Raw genomic sequence first — 21,068 nt, 5'->3', positions numbered from 1 at the left:
AAAAACATGACAGAAAAAGAACAATCACTACTCATAAGCCTAACCAGGCATGCTTTATAATCATCATGAACAATACAATTAGTGCACATCATTTTCCTACAAGAACACATATAATACTTCAGAGTATACAAAACTAAGCACAAACAAAAAAGATCATTGGAGGCATGATGAGTAAACAAAAACAGAACCCTTAATCCTACTTGTTTTCTATCAATATGTAGACGCGAGAAACGAGCACATTCTTTGATGACATCGAAAATATCTCGACTGCAGGATGCTTCTTCAACGACCCTCGGTGTGTAATATCTGCGAGAATACACCAGAATGATCATCGTCAGTACTCATTCCTGGTTGCACAGAACTAACACTGTTATCATTCTCGCTGAAATTATGGACTTGAGGAGATAAAGCACCGATCAGTTTCGTGCTGTTATCTTCAGGATCGTCTAGAATAACCGCTTCCTGAAGTTGAAGAGTGTACTCCAAGTTCCATAAAACGTCTCCCATTGTAGGCCTATCGACACCAAAATCAGCCAAACACTTCTCTGCTGTTTCTCCAAACTTTCTGAGCGACTCGAGTTTTATTTTCCCCGCAAGACTCGGGTCTATGACTTGATCTAGTTTCCCTTTCTTGTGCCATTGCATTGCCCATTCGGCTAGATTCACCCTCTCCCTAGGAAGGGTCGGGTCTATAACCGGCCTTGCACAAAGCACTTCGAAAAGGACCACCCCAAATGAGTACACGTCTGATTTTTCGGTAAGTTGTTGCCTCCTGAAATATTCGGGATCAAGGTATCCGAAACTACCTTTGACGGCTGTACTGACATGGGTTTGATCGATTTCCGGTCCTGCTTTTGACAGCCCAAAATCAGCGACTTTTGCCATGAAGTTTTCGTCGAGTAAAATGTTAGCAGATTTTACATCACGATGGATTACAGCTTTTGCATAGCCGGTGTGAAGGTAGTGGAGTCCCCTAGCTGCCCCGATGCATATCTCGAGCCTTTGTTTCCAACTCAAGCTCGGAAGGCCTGATCCATATAGAAGACTTTTAAGTGTCCCGTTTTCCATATACTCGTAAATCAAAATCATCTCATTTCTTTCGTCGCAATATCCAATCAACGAAACCAAGTGTCTATGCCGAAATTGTGACAGCATTTCGATTTCAGTTCTGAACTCCGCAAAGCCTTGTTGGGAACGAGGATTCCCCCTCTTGACAGCAACTTTTGTGCCATCGCCCAAGATACCTTTGTACACTTTTCCAAAACCACCGATTCCAATAACTAAACTTTCATCGAAGTTCTTAGTTGCTTCTTGAACCGATGCAAAAGGAATACGATAACTCAAGTTGTAATCAACGCTACCGGTGGCACTAGAGTATTTACTTCCCATCGAGTGGGAAGTCCCTCCACCAACGGACACAGGAATCCAGGATTTCGAATCGCTTCGACGTGTATGTTTCCTTCTTTTACACAAGACGAAAATGATTACTACCAATGCAATGACACAAACACCTCCAACAGCGACACCAACTATCAGTCCAACCTGAACTTTTGAGCTCCTCTCCGAAGATAAAGGCACTAAACGATTCCCACTAAGGCTTGACTTAGAATTATTGAGTTTCATTATCTCCAAACCATTCAAGATAGCATTTGGGTACACCCCACCTATATTAGACGGCCCAATACCTATCCGAAGCTTGTTGCTAGTTGCAAATGGTGTGACAGCGTCAATAAAGACAGCGGTGGCCAAAGCACCGCCAGTTAAAGTACTAAGATCGGTGTCTTGACGGACAAACCAGGAGTCGATATAAACGTTGAAATACAGCTCGTTCAAGGAAGTACTAACTATATCACAAAAGTGAAAACGGACTAAATACTGAAACCCGATATCCACCTTGAATTCCCATGTGACATTGAAGTTAGCCGTAGGGTCACTTGCGGAATTCATCTCTCTGGCCGTTCCATAGACACTACGCGGAGCACTAAACTTTGTCGCAAGGCCCCCAGCATACTTGACAGCTCCGATGTTACTCACTTCTTCACCAGAAGCATCATTCAACAAAAAACCATCATCAGTAACCCATGTTCGCCAAAGAGTATCATTATTAAAACCGACATATGGACCTCCCATATTAACCCGGGTGACTGTCTCGAGTGTCTGTCTCGCTAGACCAGTGTATTTCTCAGCCGGACGAACCAAATTGGCATCATCTACGATCAGAGAATCTGGGACCGAAACAACTTCTATAGCATTAACAAATGCAAATGAGTTCTCCAAGGGGGTGAAAGTAACAACCAGGGTGTTCGATGTCACATTCACCGAGTATTCTTTCAATGTATGAGACCTAGGTGGAGTATAATCACTAAGGAGCACAAATTCTTGAGCAGAAACACTAAATCTAGCTGTGTTCATTCTATATGTTCCATGATCAAACGGGAAGAAATAAAGGCGAATGAAGTATCTTCCTAAATGAGTGATGGGTAATGTAAACTTTGATAATCCAGTGAAAATTCTAGCAGTTTGATAAATTGGCAAATTGGAGGAAACATGGCTACCAGAAGTACTCCCCAATATTTTTCGTGGGGTAGACAGAAATTTCGATGAGTATCGATCTGCCATGAAAATTCGATTACCGATAGTCTTATTCTGAGGGGATCCACAGTCTATAAGGTAATTAGTTGGTGCAGCACTACCTTTCTTTAAATAGTAAGCAATAAACAACATACAGAAAACCAATATAGCAAGTTTGGGAACCATTATAGATTATAAGAAGATGGAAGAACTAACTAAAAAAGAAAAGGAGATGGGTTCTCAGATTGGTTGACTGAAGACAAACAGATCAAAAATTCAATCAGTACAATTTAGGGCATTGAAGAAAAACCTAGGATGAGTAACAACTAACAAGATATGTGTTAAGTAAAGGGAAATTTGAGGTCATAAACTGAAAAAATTTCAGGGTTTGAAGGATATTATACCCAATTCAACAAAAACCCAGGAAATCAAACAAAAAACCCAGCAAAATTGATGGGTGAAAAGGCTAAAATACAACATAAATGAACTATTTTGGATGTTATGACATGCTAAAAATAGAAAGTAAGATAACTGTAAAGCAAGAAGCTGAAGAAATTATATACCCATTAATGGAAACTTCATAAGAATTCGAAAAGATAGCATCTTACTGGATCAAAACATGAAATGAGTTGAAAGGCATGGAATTGAAGCATATGAACACTTTCCTGCTACAAAAAAATGTGGGAAATTAAGAAAAATGCAGGTAATTAAGAGTATTCTAGCAAAATACAGAGAAGAAGGAATGATTGACAACTAAACTTAGAAAGTGACATAAAAGAAAACAAAAGAATAACAGTTTTATCAAGAAAGACAAAAAAGGTCAAGATTGATGATTGAAATAAAAATATTAGATAGTATTAATGACAAGATCCAGACAAAGTCAAGGAGTAGTGAGGTGGAATAGAAGAGGTCACGGCTGTTAAGGGTTTAACCGTTCAAACGTCAATCGCCGTCAGATGATCAGTGGAATAACCGTCAGCTTTTTCCATGGCTTGAAGTTTTGAACTTAATTGCTTCTTGGTTCTTGTTGGGTCTCAAATAGTCAAATCTACATTGATCAAACTAATTAGTAAAATCCAAGCTAGCATAATGATTGTTAATAAATATGAAATCTGTGTTGTGTTGGTCAGTTGTTTTATAGCTGGTGTTAACTGTCAAGGTAAGTGCAATTTAGTATTTTACGGTCACTGACAAACAATAGCTTATGACATGACACGAGCACATAAGCCATACTGTTAGTCACAATATAAATTATTATATATTAAAGACCACAATATTAATTATATATTTTCTTTTAAAATTGATTATAAAATGGCTGAATCGACATAAGTTATAAGATTTGGGTTATGCATAAGCAAGTCATACACGTGCCACCCACATGTCAGTATGCCTTGTGCCGCTTATATGACTGCCAAGAATAGGAATATTTGTTTTTCTAAGTGATTTAAGATATTATTGCAACTTAATTAACTGAGTATAACAAAAATCTTATTTTAAACAGTTAGATTGTCATTTTATTTAGTTCCTGATTGCTGCTAAATCAAAATTAATGGATGATATTTTTTTTTTCTCTTCTCAATGACTTGTGCTACTTGGTGCTATATACTAGATCTATCCTTGATCACAAAACAAAACAAAACAAATACTTTATTTTTTTCTATTAGTTGTATTGTTCCATATCCTCTTTACCTATTATATCAGAAACAAAAAGACTACCTTGTTCAACATGAAATGTTTATACTTAATATTGTTTTATAATAATTTATATTTATATATAATAATTTAAGCAATATGATATTCAGTCTTATGACTAATACAATTACTCTCAAGTAATTAAATTGTTAAGCTCAAATTTTATGAAGTTGACTTGGTCTGATCTATACACTCTGTATATTATAATTAGAATATATAATATAGAAAGATATGGTCATGTCCAGGTAATGGCCAGTAAAGATATTTCTGTGGCAATAAGGCCCAAGCTATAGAGTTACAGCATTATTATATATTGCATTACTATATATCATGCATTCATAGGGTTGGTTATGTTTGTATTAGTGAGAAAAAAATTAAAGTATAATTTTCTATGGATATGCTAATGTGAGATTTTATCAAAAAAAATTTATGTACAAATTTTTTTGGAGTATAAATTTTTTAATTATTTATAAAGGATATTATAGATATTAAGACTTGAATTTACACTTAAAAATTATACAAAAATTCAAATGTAACAATAGTGGTGAATAAAGGGAGTGGGTGACAAAGTTGGATATTCGATATTCGAATATTATAAATTTCATTCTATGTCGATTCAATTCGGATATCCGAAATATCTTATATAAGATGCCCCTAGGCATGGCCACGGTCCGGGTTAGTCCGGTTCCGTTCCGGTTTCATCCGGTTCCGGTTCCACCCGGTTCCGGTTCCATTTGGAACCTGTCGCGAACGGTTCCGGTTCCGGTTCCGGTTCCGGGCAGTTCCAAACGGTTCCTTGGCGGTTCATGAGGCGGTTCCGGCGGTTCCAACTCACGGGACGGGCGGGTCGGACCATCGGTTCCATTTTAATTTTTTCTTTAAATTTTTGTATAATAAAAAAATACTATAATATCGCGGACGTACCTTTGATGATTACTTGATTATTAGCGAAATTCATTGCATGTCAAGTTGTCATCGTTATTGAAATATTTACTAAAAAGAATGGAAAAAAATAAATTAATAAGAAACGAATCAATGATAATGTCGATAAAGATGATTAATAAAAAAAGAGGGAGAAAATGGACTTGAACCTAGTACCCAAATGAATACTAAGCTGCCTACGTATCCCGAAGGAATCAAAGCCCACGTAGTTCTTTGTCATACCTTTTATTTATAGTTGTTGAGTGTTGATTCATCGTTGTCGCTTGTCGGATTGATCCTATTCGTCTTCGTCATCATCATGTGGTTGATTAGATGCTTCCGCTGACTCTCCTCCTGACGATGATGAAGTTGTATCCATCATCATCCATGGATCATCATCGTCGTCTTGATCATCATCGTTCCTTAGTCCTTGTGTTCGAATCTCCGCTTGATCCCAATCTTTCTTGCAAACACATATTTGAATACTATGTGGAGCAAGACGAGATCGCTTTTCGTCCAAAACTCTTCTACCTGCACTAAAAGCAGACTCCGACGCAATAGTTGACGCGGGAATTGCAAGGATATCCTTTGCAATTCTCGATAAAATGGGAAATTTAAAAGATTTTTCTTTCCACCACTCCAAAATATTATAGACACTTGGGTCTATTTCAAAGTGGTGTTTAAGATAACTATCTAGTTCTAAATATGTGGTCGAGGAAGAAGAAGATCCTACAAAACTATCATCTTGAGTCATTATGTTAGCTATTACTGAATTATAGAAAGTGGGACGAGCCGAAACGCTAGCACGCCTAGACATATCGCGTTTCGGGTTATATACACTAGCGTAAAAATCATAGAGTTCAGCTAAATATTTTTTACATGTTCCTACATAATATTGTACATCAGAAGACGGGCGATCTAACGAGTGATAATAAAATCCTATTACTTTAGTTAGGACCTCAGTTTTAAAACGTGGGTCCAAAATGGTTGCGATTCCATAAATATAAGGAAAATCGGTAAAATTTGATTTCCATTTTTCCATCATATCTGCAAGAATCGGCCTTAATTGTGGGTTAGTATATTCATGTGTATGTTTAAGTAGATGATAAAAAATAGTAATACATTCACTTATTACTAAGTGAACGTTCGGTTCATAAACATAAGAAAAAATCTTAGTCGCGTGGTCATACGCTTCTAATATGTTATGTACACCTATTGCTAATTCCCAAGTGTCATCAGCTATGAAACTATCTGTACACTCACTATATAGTTGTGTTATTACTGGGCGATAAGCAATCGCCTTTCTTAATAAATCGTTGGTTGAGCCCCAACGTGTAGGAGTATCTAATGACCAATACACTTTTTTAAGTTGGTATTGGTCACATAATTGTTTATATCGTCTTTTTATCTTTCCGATCCTAAGCCATTTCACTATATCCCTAATTGGTTCTAATAAATCACTTAATTGTTTTATGCCTGCTTGGCAAGATAAGTTAATTATATGCGCACAACAACGTATGTGTAATAAGCTACCCCCAAGGATTAAACTAAAGGCAAGTTCGTTAAACAAAAGTTCTATACATTTAATGTTCGCGGTCGCATTATCAGTTGAACAACAAAATATTTTATCTAATAAGTTCCATTCTCTACATATCTCTACTAATCTATATTTTATGTTTTCACCGGTATGTCTTTCTGGCATTGTCTCAAAAGCAATTATTCTTTTTTGCATAATCCAATTTCGATCTATCCAGTGTGCTGTTACACACATATAAGGTTCTAAATGTGGGGAAGCAGACCAAATGTCAGTTGTTATGCTAACCCTACCATTAAACGATTTAAACATTTCAACTAATTCATAGCGCATTGATTCGTATAATTTAATTGTGCGTCTTTTAAGAGTGCTCCTAGGGATTGCTCTATATTGTGGTTGCAAAGTTTTTCTATTGAGACGCTCGTATGCCCTACTTTCACCGTGGTTAAAAGGCAATTCATCACAAGTTACATACCTAGAAAATTCATCAATCATGTCATTACGATTGTATCTAAAAGGCATACCTGTGTTGGGAATGTCCCATTGTGTCTGTCGGCTTCCACTTGTGGTCCCGCTGCCGCTTGCTGCATGAGTTTAATTAATTTGAAGAATAATATTATAAAACTAACCGATAGTTTGGAAATTGACTCGTTTACCACGAGCTTGTCTTTGTTGTTGTTGTTCTCCTTGTTCTTCATGTGATCTTGTTGATGACTGTCGAGATATATGTATCCCAATTGGGGTCGTTGGTTCCTCTTCTTGTTCTTCTTCTTCATCAATTTGTATATCTCTTTCCACTTCTTCTGCATAATTATGTAACTCCGGGTCGTACCCTTCCGGATAATTATGTTCATAATTATAATTACTAATGGAGGGTGTTGTTGATACCGACGGAGTAGAAGTGGCATTTCTTTTGGAGGAACTGGAACCTCCTAATGATTTTGCCACTTTAGTAACTTTTTTTGTGGCTTTTTTCAAAAATGAAGACATGATTGATAATAATTGCGTAATTAAAGAATTAAGTAGAGAGAGTAAGTAGAGAGAGTAGGAGAAGAGATGAGTTGTGAATGAAAATGATTGAAAGTGATGAGTATATATAGAGTAAAGTGCAACGGCTATAAAACGGTAACAAACGGCTAGTTTTGGCGAACCGGTTCCATGGAACCGGTGGGCCGGTTCAACCGGACCGGTTCCGGTTCCGGTTCCAGAACCGGTTCCATGGAACCGTTGAGCCGGTTCAACCGGACCGGTTCCGGTTCCGGTTCCAGAACCGGTTCCGGTTCCAAACCGCGGGTTTTTTTACCCAGTTCACGACGGTTTTTTCCGGCGGTTTCACGGTTCCGGCAATTTTTTTCCGGCGGTTTCACGGTTTCGCGGCGGTTCGGAACCTGTCGCAAACGGTTCCGGTTCCGGATCCGGTTCCAAGCGGTTCGGGACCGGTTCGGTTCCGGGTAACCCGCCCCGTGGCCATGCCTAGATGCCCCTAAGGAAATGTTGAAAAATTTTGAATCCATTATCCAATATCTGACATTTAAATTTGGTCAAAATAATGGTTTTAAAAAATTAATTTTATGTTTATTAATATGGGATATCATTCACTTAAAATGTGCGGATATTTTATATCTAACTATTTAAATTAAGTCAGATATTTAAATATCCAAATTTCTCGAATCTAACATCTAAATTTAAACTGGAATTTCAAATCGGACATCCTAACATTCAAATTGAATTTTGAAGTTATCTAATAATTTTGAAACGCGTAGGGGAAGTAGTATTTAGGATTACACTTCACTCAATGTGATTATCATTATATTATGCTTCTAAGGTCTGTCAAAGAAATAATTAAATATAATAATTTGGTGCAATTTATATTTCACTAGTAGGTTGTAGCAAGACTCACGCTAGAGCTAGCTTGAAATAATAAATGTAAATAAAATAAATTGGTTTAAATTGTCGCATGTGAAGATATGGAGAAGGAAATAATATTGAATAACATTTCAATTTTTAACTTGACAATTGTGTAGAGAATGACGAAAGCCATTTTCTTTAGGATGATTGGCTTGATGGCTTTCGAATTTTTTAAACATGAATGAATGAATCTAACCTAATATGATCAAAATAATTCGGTTTTGCCTAGATTATAATCTAATTTATTAACGGTTAGTCTTTTGAAAGTCTATCTTTTTGAGAGACGTATCTCAAACCCAACTCATTAAAGATTAATTTCTATTTACTTTATTTTTAATACCTACTTATATTATTCTTAATGTTTACTTACCGTATCCTTATGTCTATTTTTAATGTCTTAAATGTCTACTAACATTATTTTTAATGCATACTTATAATATTTTAAAAAAATATATAATAGATTAGCCTAATTAGAGATGGTCTCTCAAAGAATTCGCAAAAATTTGTGATTTACTAATTAATATAAGCTTATTAAGCACTCATGCAATGATCAATAGTTCCTAGTTTGAGGTATTCAATTTAATATATGTAAGTTAAAATTGGAATATATGTGCTAGAATTAACATAAGGTGTAGGCAGTGTTACATAATTTACAATTTACATTGATTCGTTGTATGAATTTTAGCTTGCAATTTGCTAATATCATCTTCTTCATAATTATAATACTCAGTATATCTCGTTCATAACTGTTATAATTAATATTTTGAGAAGGAATAGAAGAAGATAAACTATAACTTTATCAAAGAAAATTGCGACCAATAATTTCTTTGACTCATTAAGGACCTGCTTATGAAACAAAGACAAGATAAAAAAAACAAGATAAAAAAAGACAAGATAACGACTACTCTTTCCATCAATTATGATGTTTTCAACCCTAATTATAGGCGCGTCTGTGATTTTCCTTTGCCTATCCAAATATTTGAGTCTACTTTCACGCATGTTTACAAAAATTGACGCAACCTATAGCATTTCTCTTAACATTTGTTTAATCTTGACGTATCCACACATCCACCTTAATATACTCCAATAAATTTTGAATTACAATAAAAAGCCATGAATGAGTCTAATGAATTACATTCAATATATGTATTTCTTTACATTCAATAAGGTTATTATCCATCTGAGTCCTTTTGAGTTGCATCATAAAATTAAAAATTTTCACATATTTAAACTTTATGGTGTAAACCCAAATGCATAGAGAAAGTAGTAATTTTAAATTTGGACTTGGTTTCATTTACAAAGCCTATGGGCCTTGCAGTAAGTGAAACTGAAACTCTAAATGGACTATATATTTGGGCTTCAGTTGTTGTGTGACGCGCACACTATTTCTCGATATGAGCCCAAATATAAGAAAATTTGAATGAATAAGATTAATTAAAAAAAACACTAAATAAGAGCAAAATCAACTTATTTTTAAATGTAAACGCCTAAATCCCAAACCCGAGGTATGGGTCTGTTCGCACTTACTAACTGCCAACAAGTGGTTTGATTCTAAAAAAACCAAAGAAGTTGTTCACATTTACTAAATGCTAACAGGGCTGTCGACTTTTTTTGACCAAATCACTTGTTCGCAATTAGTAAGTACGAACATGTATGTCCCTAAATGCAACAACTTCTTTCTAAGTGCAAACAGAGGAGCCTGGTCAAACAGGGTCAACCTCCTGTTCGCAGTTACTAATTGCGAATAGGGTGTTGACCCTATTTGATCAGCTTTACCTCTGTTCGTACTTGGTTGACTTTTTTTGACCAGTTTGCCTCTGTTCGTATTTACTAACTGCGAATAGCACCAAACCTGAGCACTAGGCGCTTATATTTGGAAATAAGTTGATTTTGCTCTTATTTTATGTTTTTTTTATAATTAATCTTATCTATTTCAAATTTTCCAGAAACCCTCACGTTGATTATATTGCTTGGGCCTGAATTGTGTATCCATTAAACATTCCGTTTCTATACACGTCATTAATTGTCAGTTCGAAATTAATTATATTTTAAAGTTTTTGTTTGAATATTGATGTGCTATTTTTATGAGAGACCATGTCTCAGTGAGACAACCTCAAAACAAAGAGCTTATATATTAATAATTGTATTAGTTAGGTTATTGAGCTCATGTATAAAAAAACGTCTTACGGTGAGACCGTCTCACACAACAATTTATGATATTTATTTTTCGGTGAATTAAAGTTAATTTTATTAATTAATTAATACGGATAGTTTTTTTATATGAAACTAGGATAGAAACCCGTACAATGTATGGATCTTTAAATACGTTAATATTTTAATGAAATTTTAGATTGCAAACCATACTTCACATTTTTTCTAAAATTCAAAATTGTAATTATGGTCTAATAATATAAATGACTAATTTTAATGATCAATTAATTTAATTTTATGTCATTTTAGTTTTAAATAACAACTGATGGAAAAAGGAGCTATTATGTACTTCAAGTAATTTCCTAAATTAATGTATAATTTTATACACAGTGTAATTTTGCAGTATAATTTTCTAAATTGTGTAATTTCAATTACACTGGGATAAATGTAATTTATTTCATAGTATAATTTTCTACGCAGTGTAATTCTAGAATTTTATCAGACGATATATAATGTTCTACAAAGTACATTAAATATTTCCCATTATAATTTTCTAAACAGTGCATTTATATACAAATGTGTAATTGGAATAATTGTGGTTTATTACATCCATTAATGTATGAGTTTTTTCGAAAATATAAATTTGTAAATATGGTAAGTGTAAAAAATGCAAATCAGTCAAATTTCATTAATACTACCCAATGAAAAAAAAGACAAATGACATGCTCACAATCAAACTTTTTTTTGCTATTATATAGTAAAATTAATAGATTGTATGGTATGCCGTTTCCTAGCTAATTAATTACACTTGTAAATTTTACTTTGAATTTCAACATAAATTTAATACCAATTCTTTTTGGTTTTAAATAATTACTTTAAGATTGTAAATAATCAATTTCAGGTTATAAGTTATCACTTTAAGATTATAAAACACTTTAAAAGTATAAGTGATTACTTTAAAATAATAAGTAATCACTCTAAGACAGTATAAATAGATTAGGTCAACCCAATATAAATGATGTGACTATGAGACCGTTTCTTTTGAAAATTTGTTAATGGTATTTGATTTGATAGAAAATATTTTTTTATATAATTTGTTAAAATTTATTTTTAAAAATATAATTGAACATTTGTTTTTCCTTGTTTGGTTTGCAACAGCTAGAAATATATTATTTATACCTTGGCTCTTCTTTAATTTTATGTATGCATTTGTTTTAAAAAAAAAACTTAAAATAGGTGGAGCGTATTAAAAATACACATAGTGGAGTAATTAGTTTTTTTGTCTAGCTGGACCAAAAACTATTCGGCCCGTCTTATATGAGACCGTCTTACCATGAAACGAGTCTATACAAGTAAGCCTATTCCTCTAAGTGATCACTTAAAAATTATAAGTGATCACTTTAAGGTTATAAGTGTAACTTTAAAACTATAAAAAGTCACCACTTAAAAATAAATGTATATTGGATCAAATCAATTAAAATGGTCTTACCTTAAGACCGTCTCATATGAGAATTTGTGAAAAGTATTACGATGATAAGAGAAATTAAAGATATTATAACTAGGCTAAAAGTTTTTTCTCTCTAAATTTATTGTAAAAATTTGAATTTTTTTTTTATCTTAGTTTAATTACCTTTTAAAACCCTTGTTCAATAAACGTACAAAAGAGAATTGAAATAATATTTATCATTGAAAACTTTCCTCAAATGACTTTTAAAAAGAGATGTTTAGATGGGTAAAGTTAGATAGTCATACAACTCATGATTATATAGCTAGGAGTGATTGTAATAATAACTTAATAACATTCATATACATTCATTATTTATAATGTCTTCTCCATGCTATGTAAGTCTAGACATTTAAAACTGGTTCGAAAATTTGATAATTATTTGACATTAATCTGACTTTAAATATAAATTTAAAATTAGGTCAAAATCAATATAAATACAAGATTTAATTTTAAATTGATCGGAAATACATGACCCACAATTAACCTGATGACCGATTAAAAATCTCTTACTCTCAGGTTTGAAGAAAGCATAGTAGATCTAAGCACTAATAACAATCGAGTAGATTGATTAGTGAAAGTAGGGTTTACTATTCCAAAATTAAAGACCTAAAATATGTGGCGTATTTATTTAATACCATATGTTCCTTACGATTGATTAGTGAAAGTAGGGTTTACATATATCTTACATCATAGAAAAAATTAAGTTTTTGATTATGTCTTGTTTATAAACATGAGTTTAATCTTATTCAATCAAATCACAACAATCTCATTAAGACTACTATAAATCTCTTACCAAACAAGGGCAAATGTAAGTTCAAGTTCATGTATTTCAATCTTGTCTATTTTAAATAATTTCATAAAATCGAGAGATAAATTGAAGAGTTCCAAAAACAAAATTTGTCCATAGTAGTGAAATGTAACTTTAATCTTAGAATACCATCCCTACAACTATCTATGTTAGTTTAACTACTTATCATCCGGTAAGGAACTAACTTAATCAAAAACTTAAATTGATACTTGAATCCTTAAGATTGCTCTAATATATTTTTTTATACAAGAGCTCTTTTAGTTAGAAGTATGAATGACACAGATCCTCATAAAACCTAGTGTTAAATATTCCACTTGAAATGAAAGGTGTATGAGATTTAAACTTATTACGTATTTATTACGTTTGCTCTGATATCATATCAATAAACTAACTCAAATTAAAGCTTAAACCGATAGTTATAGCCCCTATATATTTTATATACTATATCACAACTTTTCACACAAAGCCCTTAGACTATAAATGAAAATGCAACATAGAAAATTATAATATTTGAACATTATTGATACATGAGTCCATATTTACAATGTCAATAGCAAAGCAAACCAAAGGAAAGAGATGTTTAAATGACAGATGCAAAGAGATAGTAAATAGAAACCATTAATTAGCAAGTGAATTGAAGTCCATACATGTCATGTTGAATATCATTTCAAGAAAGACCCGTTAACAAATAACGTACCAAGTACATGACTACATGAGATGTTTGGAGTTTAGGTTCCTCAGAACTACTCAATTATTCTCTCATTCTTTTTTACATTAATATTCTAAAATTTTAAATGTTGAAGTTATAATGCATCATCCTTCTCCTACAAGATACTGCACCAATAACTAGGGGATGAACACTCATACATATGGAGCTTTAAATGCAAATTAATTAGTACAGGGTCAACCCAATATTTATTATTTATTACATGTGTAGTGTCCTTTTATCATAGTGATCTCCATTTACAGAAATAGTTCATTACTTTTTTTTTATTTATTGGGATTTTCTAACTTACTTTTGAGTTTGAAAAATAAAATAATATATATAGTGAACTAACTTAATTGTTATTTTTTTGGGTTATATTATATATAATATACAACACTTTTCAATATTACATGCGGGCTTACGGATTCAGCTTCACTCGGTGCTTTTCGTTGTAGGAACCTCTTTTTTAAGGATTTTCTCAAGCCGAGGAATCCTTTGACTTTAAGTCCTCCTTCATAGATATGAGTTGTCATCTTCCTTCCCTCTCCAGACCCTTATAATAATTTCTTATGAGTGAGCTGATACTAGATACGAAGACAATAATAATGATGAATTTTCAATATTAATATTATTTTAATTAAAACATTTTAAATCCTAATTTACGCAGACTTGAGCATAGATTCTATTTGGATGAATGATTTCCCTACATTCCATGTGCCATTAAGATACACAGCGCCATTTTATTCTACCTGTTGCAGCTTCTGCTGCAGCTGCAATTGCTGATGGGTGGAAATAAATGCTTGCATGACTTTTTAACAGTTCATTCAGATGGGAGAATGTAGTCAGTCCAATCAATTATATTTATATTTATATTTTTCTAAAAATGAATATTGAGTACCCAACAAAAGAAAAAGAAATTAAAAGGGAAAATTAAAAAATGAATAAATAAAAAAGGACAAATGACATGTTGGGATAATGCAAATCTGTGAAAAGAGGATTCATGGGATGATGGGAAACTAAAGCTGCATGTTTGGTCATCATCTTTTATTCCATATAAATTAAAAAGAGAGAGTTTATAATATAAATAAATTTAAAGAAAAGTAAATAAATATTTTATTACTTGTTTAAAAAATTCTTACATATTTGAGTGAAATAGGGCAAACTCAAAAAAACGGAGAAAATAAAAGATATTTGAAAAAGAAGATTATTAAAAAAATGACTCACTTGAGTTAAAGCAAAAGAGATGTTTTAGCCACTCATGAACAAATTAAAGTGATAAAGTCTTATTATTATAACAGTTTTTTCCCTATAATTTGCTGTTCAAAAATGCTATTTTCAAACAGCAAATTATTGTTATCTTGCCTTGATTATGATAGTGATATTATGTGATTCATAATGTAGGGTTTGCAATACATATATAATACTTCTATGTAAAAGAAAGAGTGACTGACAAGGGTAATTCGTAACTATTACAATATGCTGTAAAAAATTTAAAATTGAGTCTGTTTAGATAAGGGTCTGAGTCATTTAAGTAATATAAAATTTTATTAATTAATATATTAAATCGTATAACATATGTATAATATTAAAAAAATGACAATGAATTGATTAGGTACAAAGATGAATTTTAGTATAATGGATATATTAGATGATTTTGGAGCTAATACCTAATTTATTAGAATATAGCTAGGTACTTAAACTCTTTCTTTGTTATATCCATGATCGAGCATGTTCATTCCATTTTTATTTTAATTTATAAACAAGTGAAAATGTGATATAATTGGTGGATCTTAAAAATATATTTAGTAGGATATTTCAAAATTTTTGAATGAAATCGATCTACCTAAATTTTAAGCTTTTAAAAAACTAAATTTAAAATTCAATTATGATAAGTATAATATCAACACAATTTTACCTCCCAAAACCAATAATTGATGAAGATGGCATCACAATGACTTCTCCATAAAAAAACGTTCATGCTTTGATTGGCTAAAAAAGGAAATCATGACCATGCTCCTAATTCATTATCATGGTGTGCTTCATGCACATTTTGGTACAAAAATAGATGGTTCAAAAGTATGGGCATACAAATTAACATGTGTGAATGAATTTACTTGTTCAATTATAAATGATGTATTTTACTTTGATTGGAGTAATGATAAGGTAGATGTAGGTGAAAATATTTTATTTTTTTTTGATTTTAGAATTATGATATTTACAGTTCTTAGGGCTATATATAAAAATTAACAAGTTTTATTTTGTATTAGTAATTTTAGATTTTCAAGGGATTCTAGTATAGAAATTGGAAACAAATTAATATTTTTTGTAGTTATTTAAACTTCCCAAGAAAGAATTAATAGTATAATAATAATAATAAGATATAATTAAGAATCTTATGTTTTCAAAGCAAAAATAATAATAAATTACATAAAAAATTACAAGATTTTTTCTTATATACAATCTCATGGACTGTAAATATCATTTTCCTTAATTTTAAGTGGGATATATTATATTAGTTTATTAATTATAAGTGAGAAAATATAGAGACCATAAAAGTAAACCAATGAAATTTTACAAAAAATATAAGGAAAATTTTGTCCAACATATATGTAAACGTAAGGGTTATATATAACCAAAATTATGAAATCAAATAAAAAGACTAATTGTGAAAACAATAAATAGAACTGTCTAAGTTGACAAATAAAAATATTACTTAAACACAGGGGAATAACAAAGTTAAAGATTGAAACTTTAAAATAAAAACTATTGCAATTTCTTCGACATAATACTATCGGTAACTCTCTTGACAGACGGTCCCTCAAGTCCAGGCCCATCAGCTTTTTGGAATTAATATAAAGCAAAAATAAAAAAAAATCGGCAGCCTCAGCAACCAAACATACCCCAAGGTAACCTTACATATTCCAAGGACATGATTGCAAAACTCATTGGAAACTGAGGTAATGTAATCATTAACAAAACTTTTCTAATTTCTCATACATCAAAAGTAAAAATATTAGATTCAAATGGGTATTCTCCCTCTATTTCGTTTTTCTTCATCTTTAACAACATGGATGAGTTCATGCAAGAATTCGAAGATTTCGTAACACAGACTTAACGGGATTCGTCTTTTAGAGACAGTATAAGTAAGTTTGGTTCTATTTTCCTTCACGAATTCAATAAGTTATAATCAAATAAAAAATCAGATGTTTCCAATGCTGTTTTTGTAGTTCCATTAAATAATGAGCATATTCAGTTCGAGCATGGTAATGGAAATAAAACTAGTGAACACGAAGGTTAGTTTTGCATTTGATAACATATTATTCAAGGTGATATTTAATACTTACAAGTTGGTATTAGATATTATTCATTACAGTTTTGGAATTGCTCATTGTAAATTGGCATTAGATAGTTAACGATTTTTCATTAAATAGTTTTAAATTGGCATTAGATGCTATCCTAAATTGGTGTTAGATAGTTTTCAAGTTGGCACTAGGTAGTATTCAAAATTAGCATTAAATAGTTTTCAAATTGGCATTAGATATTTTTAAATTTGACATTAAATGCTATCCTAAATTGGCATTAGATAGTTTTCAAATTGGCATTAGATTGTTTTCAAATTGGTATTAGATAGTTTTAAATTGACATTAAATGCTATTTAAATTTGAATTAAGGATAGTTTCAAATAGGCATTAGATAGTATTCAAATTGACATTAAATAGTTTTTAAATTGACATTAGATAGTATTCAAATTGGCATTAGATAGTGTTAAATTGACATTAAATGCTATATAAATTGGCATTAAGAATAGTTTCAAATTGACATTAGATAGTTTTAAATTGGTATTAGATAATATTCAAATTGGCATTAAATGTTATTTAACTTGGCATTAGATAGTTTTCAAATTAGCATTAAATAGTATTCAAATAGACATTAAATAGTTTTCAAATTGGCATTAGATAGTGTTAAATTGACATTAAAAGCTATTTAAATTGGTATTATATGGTATATAAATTGGCATTAGATATTTTCAAATTAGCGTTAGATTTTTATAAGTTAGCATTTGGTGCTTATATATATTTGTGACAGGATGTAATTTTGACAAGCAACTACAAGTCATCAACCATGACGGAGATGATGATATTACAACGAACATTGGTTATGCTAACCCACTTCAAATAAGATGACAGATAAGTGACCTTGCAAATGTAGATATATACGAGACATTTGAAGGGCTCATTGCTGAAAAATTAGAAGATCTTGAACAATTATACGTATCACATGCAAGAGTCACTGGGTTTAGCGTGAAAAAGTGGACACAAAGATCAAGTAATAATATAATTACGGAGAAGTATTTAGTGTGCTCATGTGAGGGAAAAACATATCATGCACCTGTTGCTCCGGAGGAAGGTAATGCAGTTTCTAAGAAACCCAAGCTAATTCCAATTACAAGGAGTGATTGTGAAGCCAGAGTCAGACTAAAATTAGACAGAGAGAGCGGCTTATACTACGTGAAGCAACATATTACTCTACTACACACACATGAATTGACAAGGATAGAATGGCGACATCTCCATTCTAGACAAGATAGAAACGATCAAAGCATTTGAGGATGCAAACATCAAACCTACCACAGCATATCGATATTTATTAAAGGATGCTGGAGGTGACGAATTTGTGGGCCACACCCTACATGATCACATCAATTGTGTCAACAGGTATGTGTGATGGAATTAGACCCTGTAGAATTTGGCATTAGTATAATATAAAGAGGGACTGTGTGTTATGTAAGTTGGTATTATTCGTATTCGAATTGGGATTGTATACTTTGTAAATTGGCTTTAGATCAGATTCAAGTTGATATTATATTGATGTAAATTAGCATTATGATGTAAGTTGGTATTAAGAATGTGTAAAATGGATTCATAATCACATTAAGGGGGCATTACACTTAAATAATTTGGCATTATTTTTAACGTGCATTTTTTTCTCCATGATAACAGGATACGGATGAAAGCGATAGAGTGTGGAGATGCTCAAAGTGTAATCGATCAATTAATATGCGACGGAGAGAAGGATCCCCAATTTTTTTACCGGGTAAGGTTAAATGAACAAGGACAACTTTCGGCACTTTTTACGTGTGATGGAATGATGAGAGAGGATTATAAAATATATGGTGATGTCGTTATTTTTGACACAACATACCGGACTAATCGATACAATTTGATATGTGGTCCTATCATCGGGATAAATATTCATTGGAACACTGTCATGTTCGGTTGTGCTTTTATAGTAGACGAGAAGGTTGAATCATTCAAGTGGGTCTTGTCTTATTTCAAAAAAGTAATAAAGGACAATTATAAACATCAATATTCACAAATCAGGATGCTGCAATGTCGAAGGCAATCGAAAATGTATGTTAGCACATTCCTTTCTACATTTAAATGCCAGTATTTTGTATACTAAATACATCTTACTATATTTTAATGCCTAATTTTTTTTAAAAGAAAAAAAAAACTGATGGCTATACTTTTAATGTCAACTTACTATATTTTACTACCATTATATTATATACTAAATACCAAATTACTCTATTTTAATGTCAATTTATGATATTATCTATACAAACTAATATGAGTTGAAATGAATAGGTTTTTTCAAGTTTAAAGTATAGACAGTATTTGTGGCACCTCCTTAAAAATGTTGTGGCACGATTTAGAACTTTATAGTCAAATGGCGACTTCAAGCATGCTTTCCACAAGTGCTTAATGGGTTGTAATAGTGAGGTTGAGTTCGAAGATTGCTGGAAAAACACGGTCAGCACGTATAAAAATACAAGAAAATGAAGACTTCTACAAATGGTTTGATCGATTGTACAACATAAGACATAAATGGTGTACTGGGTTGAGTAGGGACTTTTTCTCAGCTGGAATCTTATCTTCCCAATGTAGTGAATCGACAAACCACGCACTGGGATTAAATGCAACAAAAAAACCAGTCTATTGCAGTTTTACAAGATATTTAAGAAAACGGTGGAAAAATGGAGGAAACGAGAGATCGAAGCTGAGTTTTACTGTTCTCGCACAAGACCAACCTCTAACTTACGGCTAACTGGTTTGTTAAAGCATGCATCCGAAATCTACACTGCAAGCTTGTTTAGATATTTCGAAGAGGAGTTTAAAACAGCAATAGTATGTTCGATATGTGAGGTCAATCAAATTAACGGGATACAAAACTATAGGTAATGCTTTTGATTATATACTAAATACCAACTTCTTGCATTTTAAATACCAACTTCTTGCATTTTAATGCCAACTTATATCATACATAAGGCCAATTTATGGTACACTAAAAGCCAACATAATGTGAAACTGCAGAGTTTGGGTAGATGAAGATTCATCTTATGTTGAAACGGTTGCTTATCTTGATCTGCAAGGAGATATTAGTGTAAGTTGCAATTGCAAGAACTTTGAGGCAAGCGGTTGGTTGTGTTGTCATTGCTTAAGAGTATTACATAATCATTCCGTATCTAAGATTCTTGAGAAGTATATACTAACTCGCTGGACGAAACATGATAAAAAGGAAGTGTGGGAGAGAATGTTTAGCGACACTACAAGAACATTTGATGAAGAGGACAGTGTAAGGAAGCTAAAGACGATAACCTTACAGTGGAGGCATGATATGGGTCCTAAGTTTTACAATCTTGTTCTTAAGACAGAAAACGAGGAAGGTGCACGAAAGATTGTTGAGGACCTCTATGCAAAGGCGAGTGAAACTGTCAAAAACCATACAATGCAAGATAACCCAGCGCAACAATGTTGGTCACAGACAAATGGTGTTACGGAACAATATGCTGTGCTTGACCCTGAAAAATCAGTGACAAAGGGGAGGAGAAAACGAATTAAAGGACACTTTAAAAAAAGAAAACATTCAACGTCTAAAAGGGAGTTTGGTTTCATAACACCAAATAAGCACATTATATAATGTATCGTAGTAGGATCATGATTTTATGTGTATGTCTAATTTAGATTTTCAATTTGCATTAGATACTCAATTTGCATTATCATAATCCTCATTTCAATATATTTAATGCTAATTTCAAAATATTTAATGCCAATAATATTATGTATCGTAGTAGGATCATCAAATATTCAATTTACATTATCATAATCCACATTTTAATATATTTAATGCCAATTTCAAAATATTTAATCCCAACTTATATATATTATAATGCATAATATTAATACCAATTTATCATGATATAATTTCA

At 32.1% G+C, this 21,068-nt stretch overlaps 2 protein-coding genes across 2 annotated transcripts; one reads left to right on the top strand and one right to left on the bottom strand.

The window, feature by feature from the left end:
• Nucleotides 1-28: 28 nt before the first annotated feature.
• LOC130826271 (receptor-like protein kinase HERK 1) lies at nt 29-3,548 on the bottom strand. The gene has a single exon (XM_057691871.1). The coding sequence runs from the start codon at nt 2,755-2,757 to the stop codon at nt 283-285; it is 2,475 nt and encodes an 824-aa protein (XP_057547854.1). The 5' UTR covers nt 2,758-3,548; the 3' UTR covers nt 29-282.
• On the top strand, nt 3,250-20,779 carry LOC130825923 (protein FAR1-RELATED SEQUENCE 5-like). The gene is made up of 11 exons (XM_057691378.1): nt 3,250-3,274; nt 3,528-3,591; nt 3,702-3,730; nt 17,002-17,091; nt 17,885-17,953; nt 18,008-18,267; nt 18,356-18,513; nt 18,799-19,138; nt 19,180-19,209; nt 19,804-20,036; nt 20,173-20,779. The coding sequence occupies exons 1-11, from the start codon at nt 3,250-3,252 to the stop codon at nt 20,777-20,779; spliced, it is 1,905 nt and encodes a 634-aa protein (XP_057547361.1).
• Nucleotides 20,780-21,068: the final 289 nt, after the last annotated feature.

This window comes from Amaranthus tricolor, chromosome 10 (assembly GCF_026212465.1).
Source record: "Amaranthus tricolor cultivar Red isolate AtriRed21 chromosome 10, ASM2621246v1, whole genome shotgun sequence".
Classification (NCBI taxonomy): domain Eukaryota; kingdom Viridiplantae; phylum Streptophyta; class Magnoliopsida; order Caryophyllales; family Amaranthaceae; genus Amaranthus; species Amaranthus tricolor.
The sequence above is the reverse complement of the archived record's forward strand: the minus strand, read 5'-3'. Positions and strand labels throughout refer to the sequence as shown.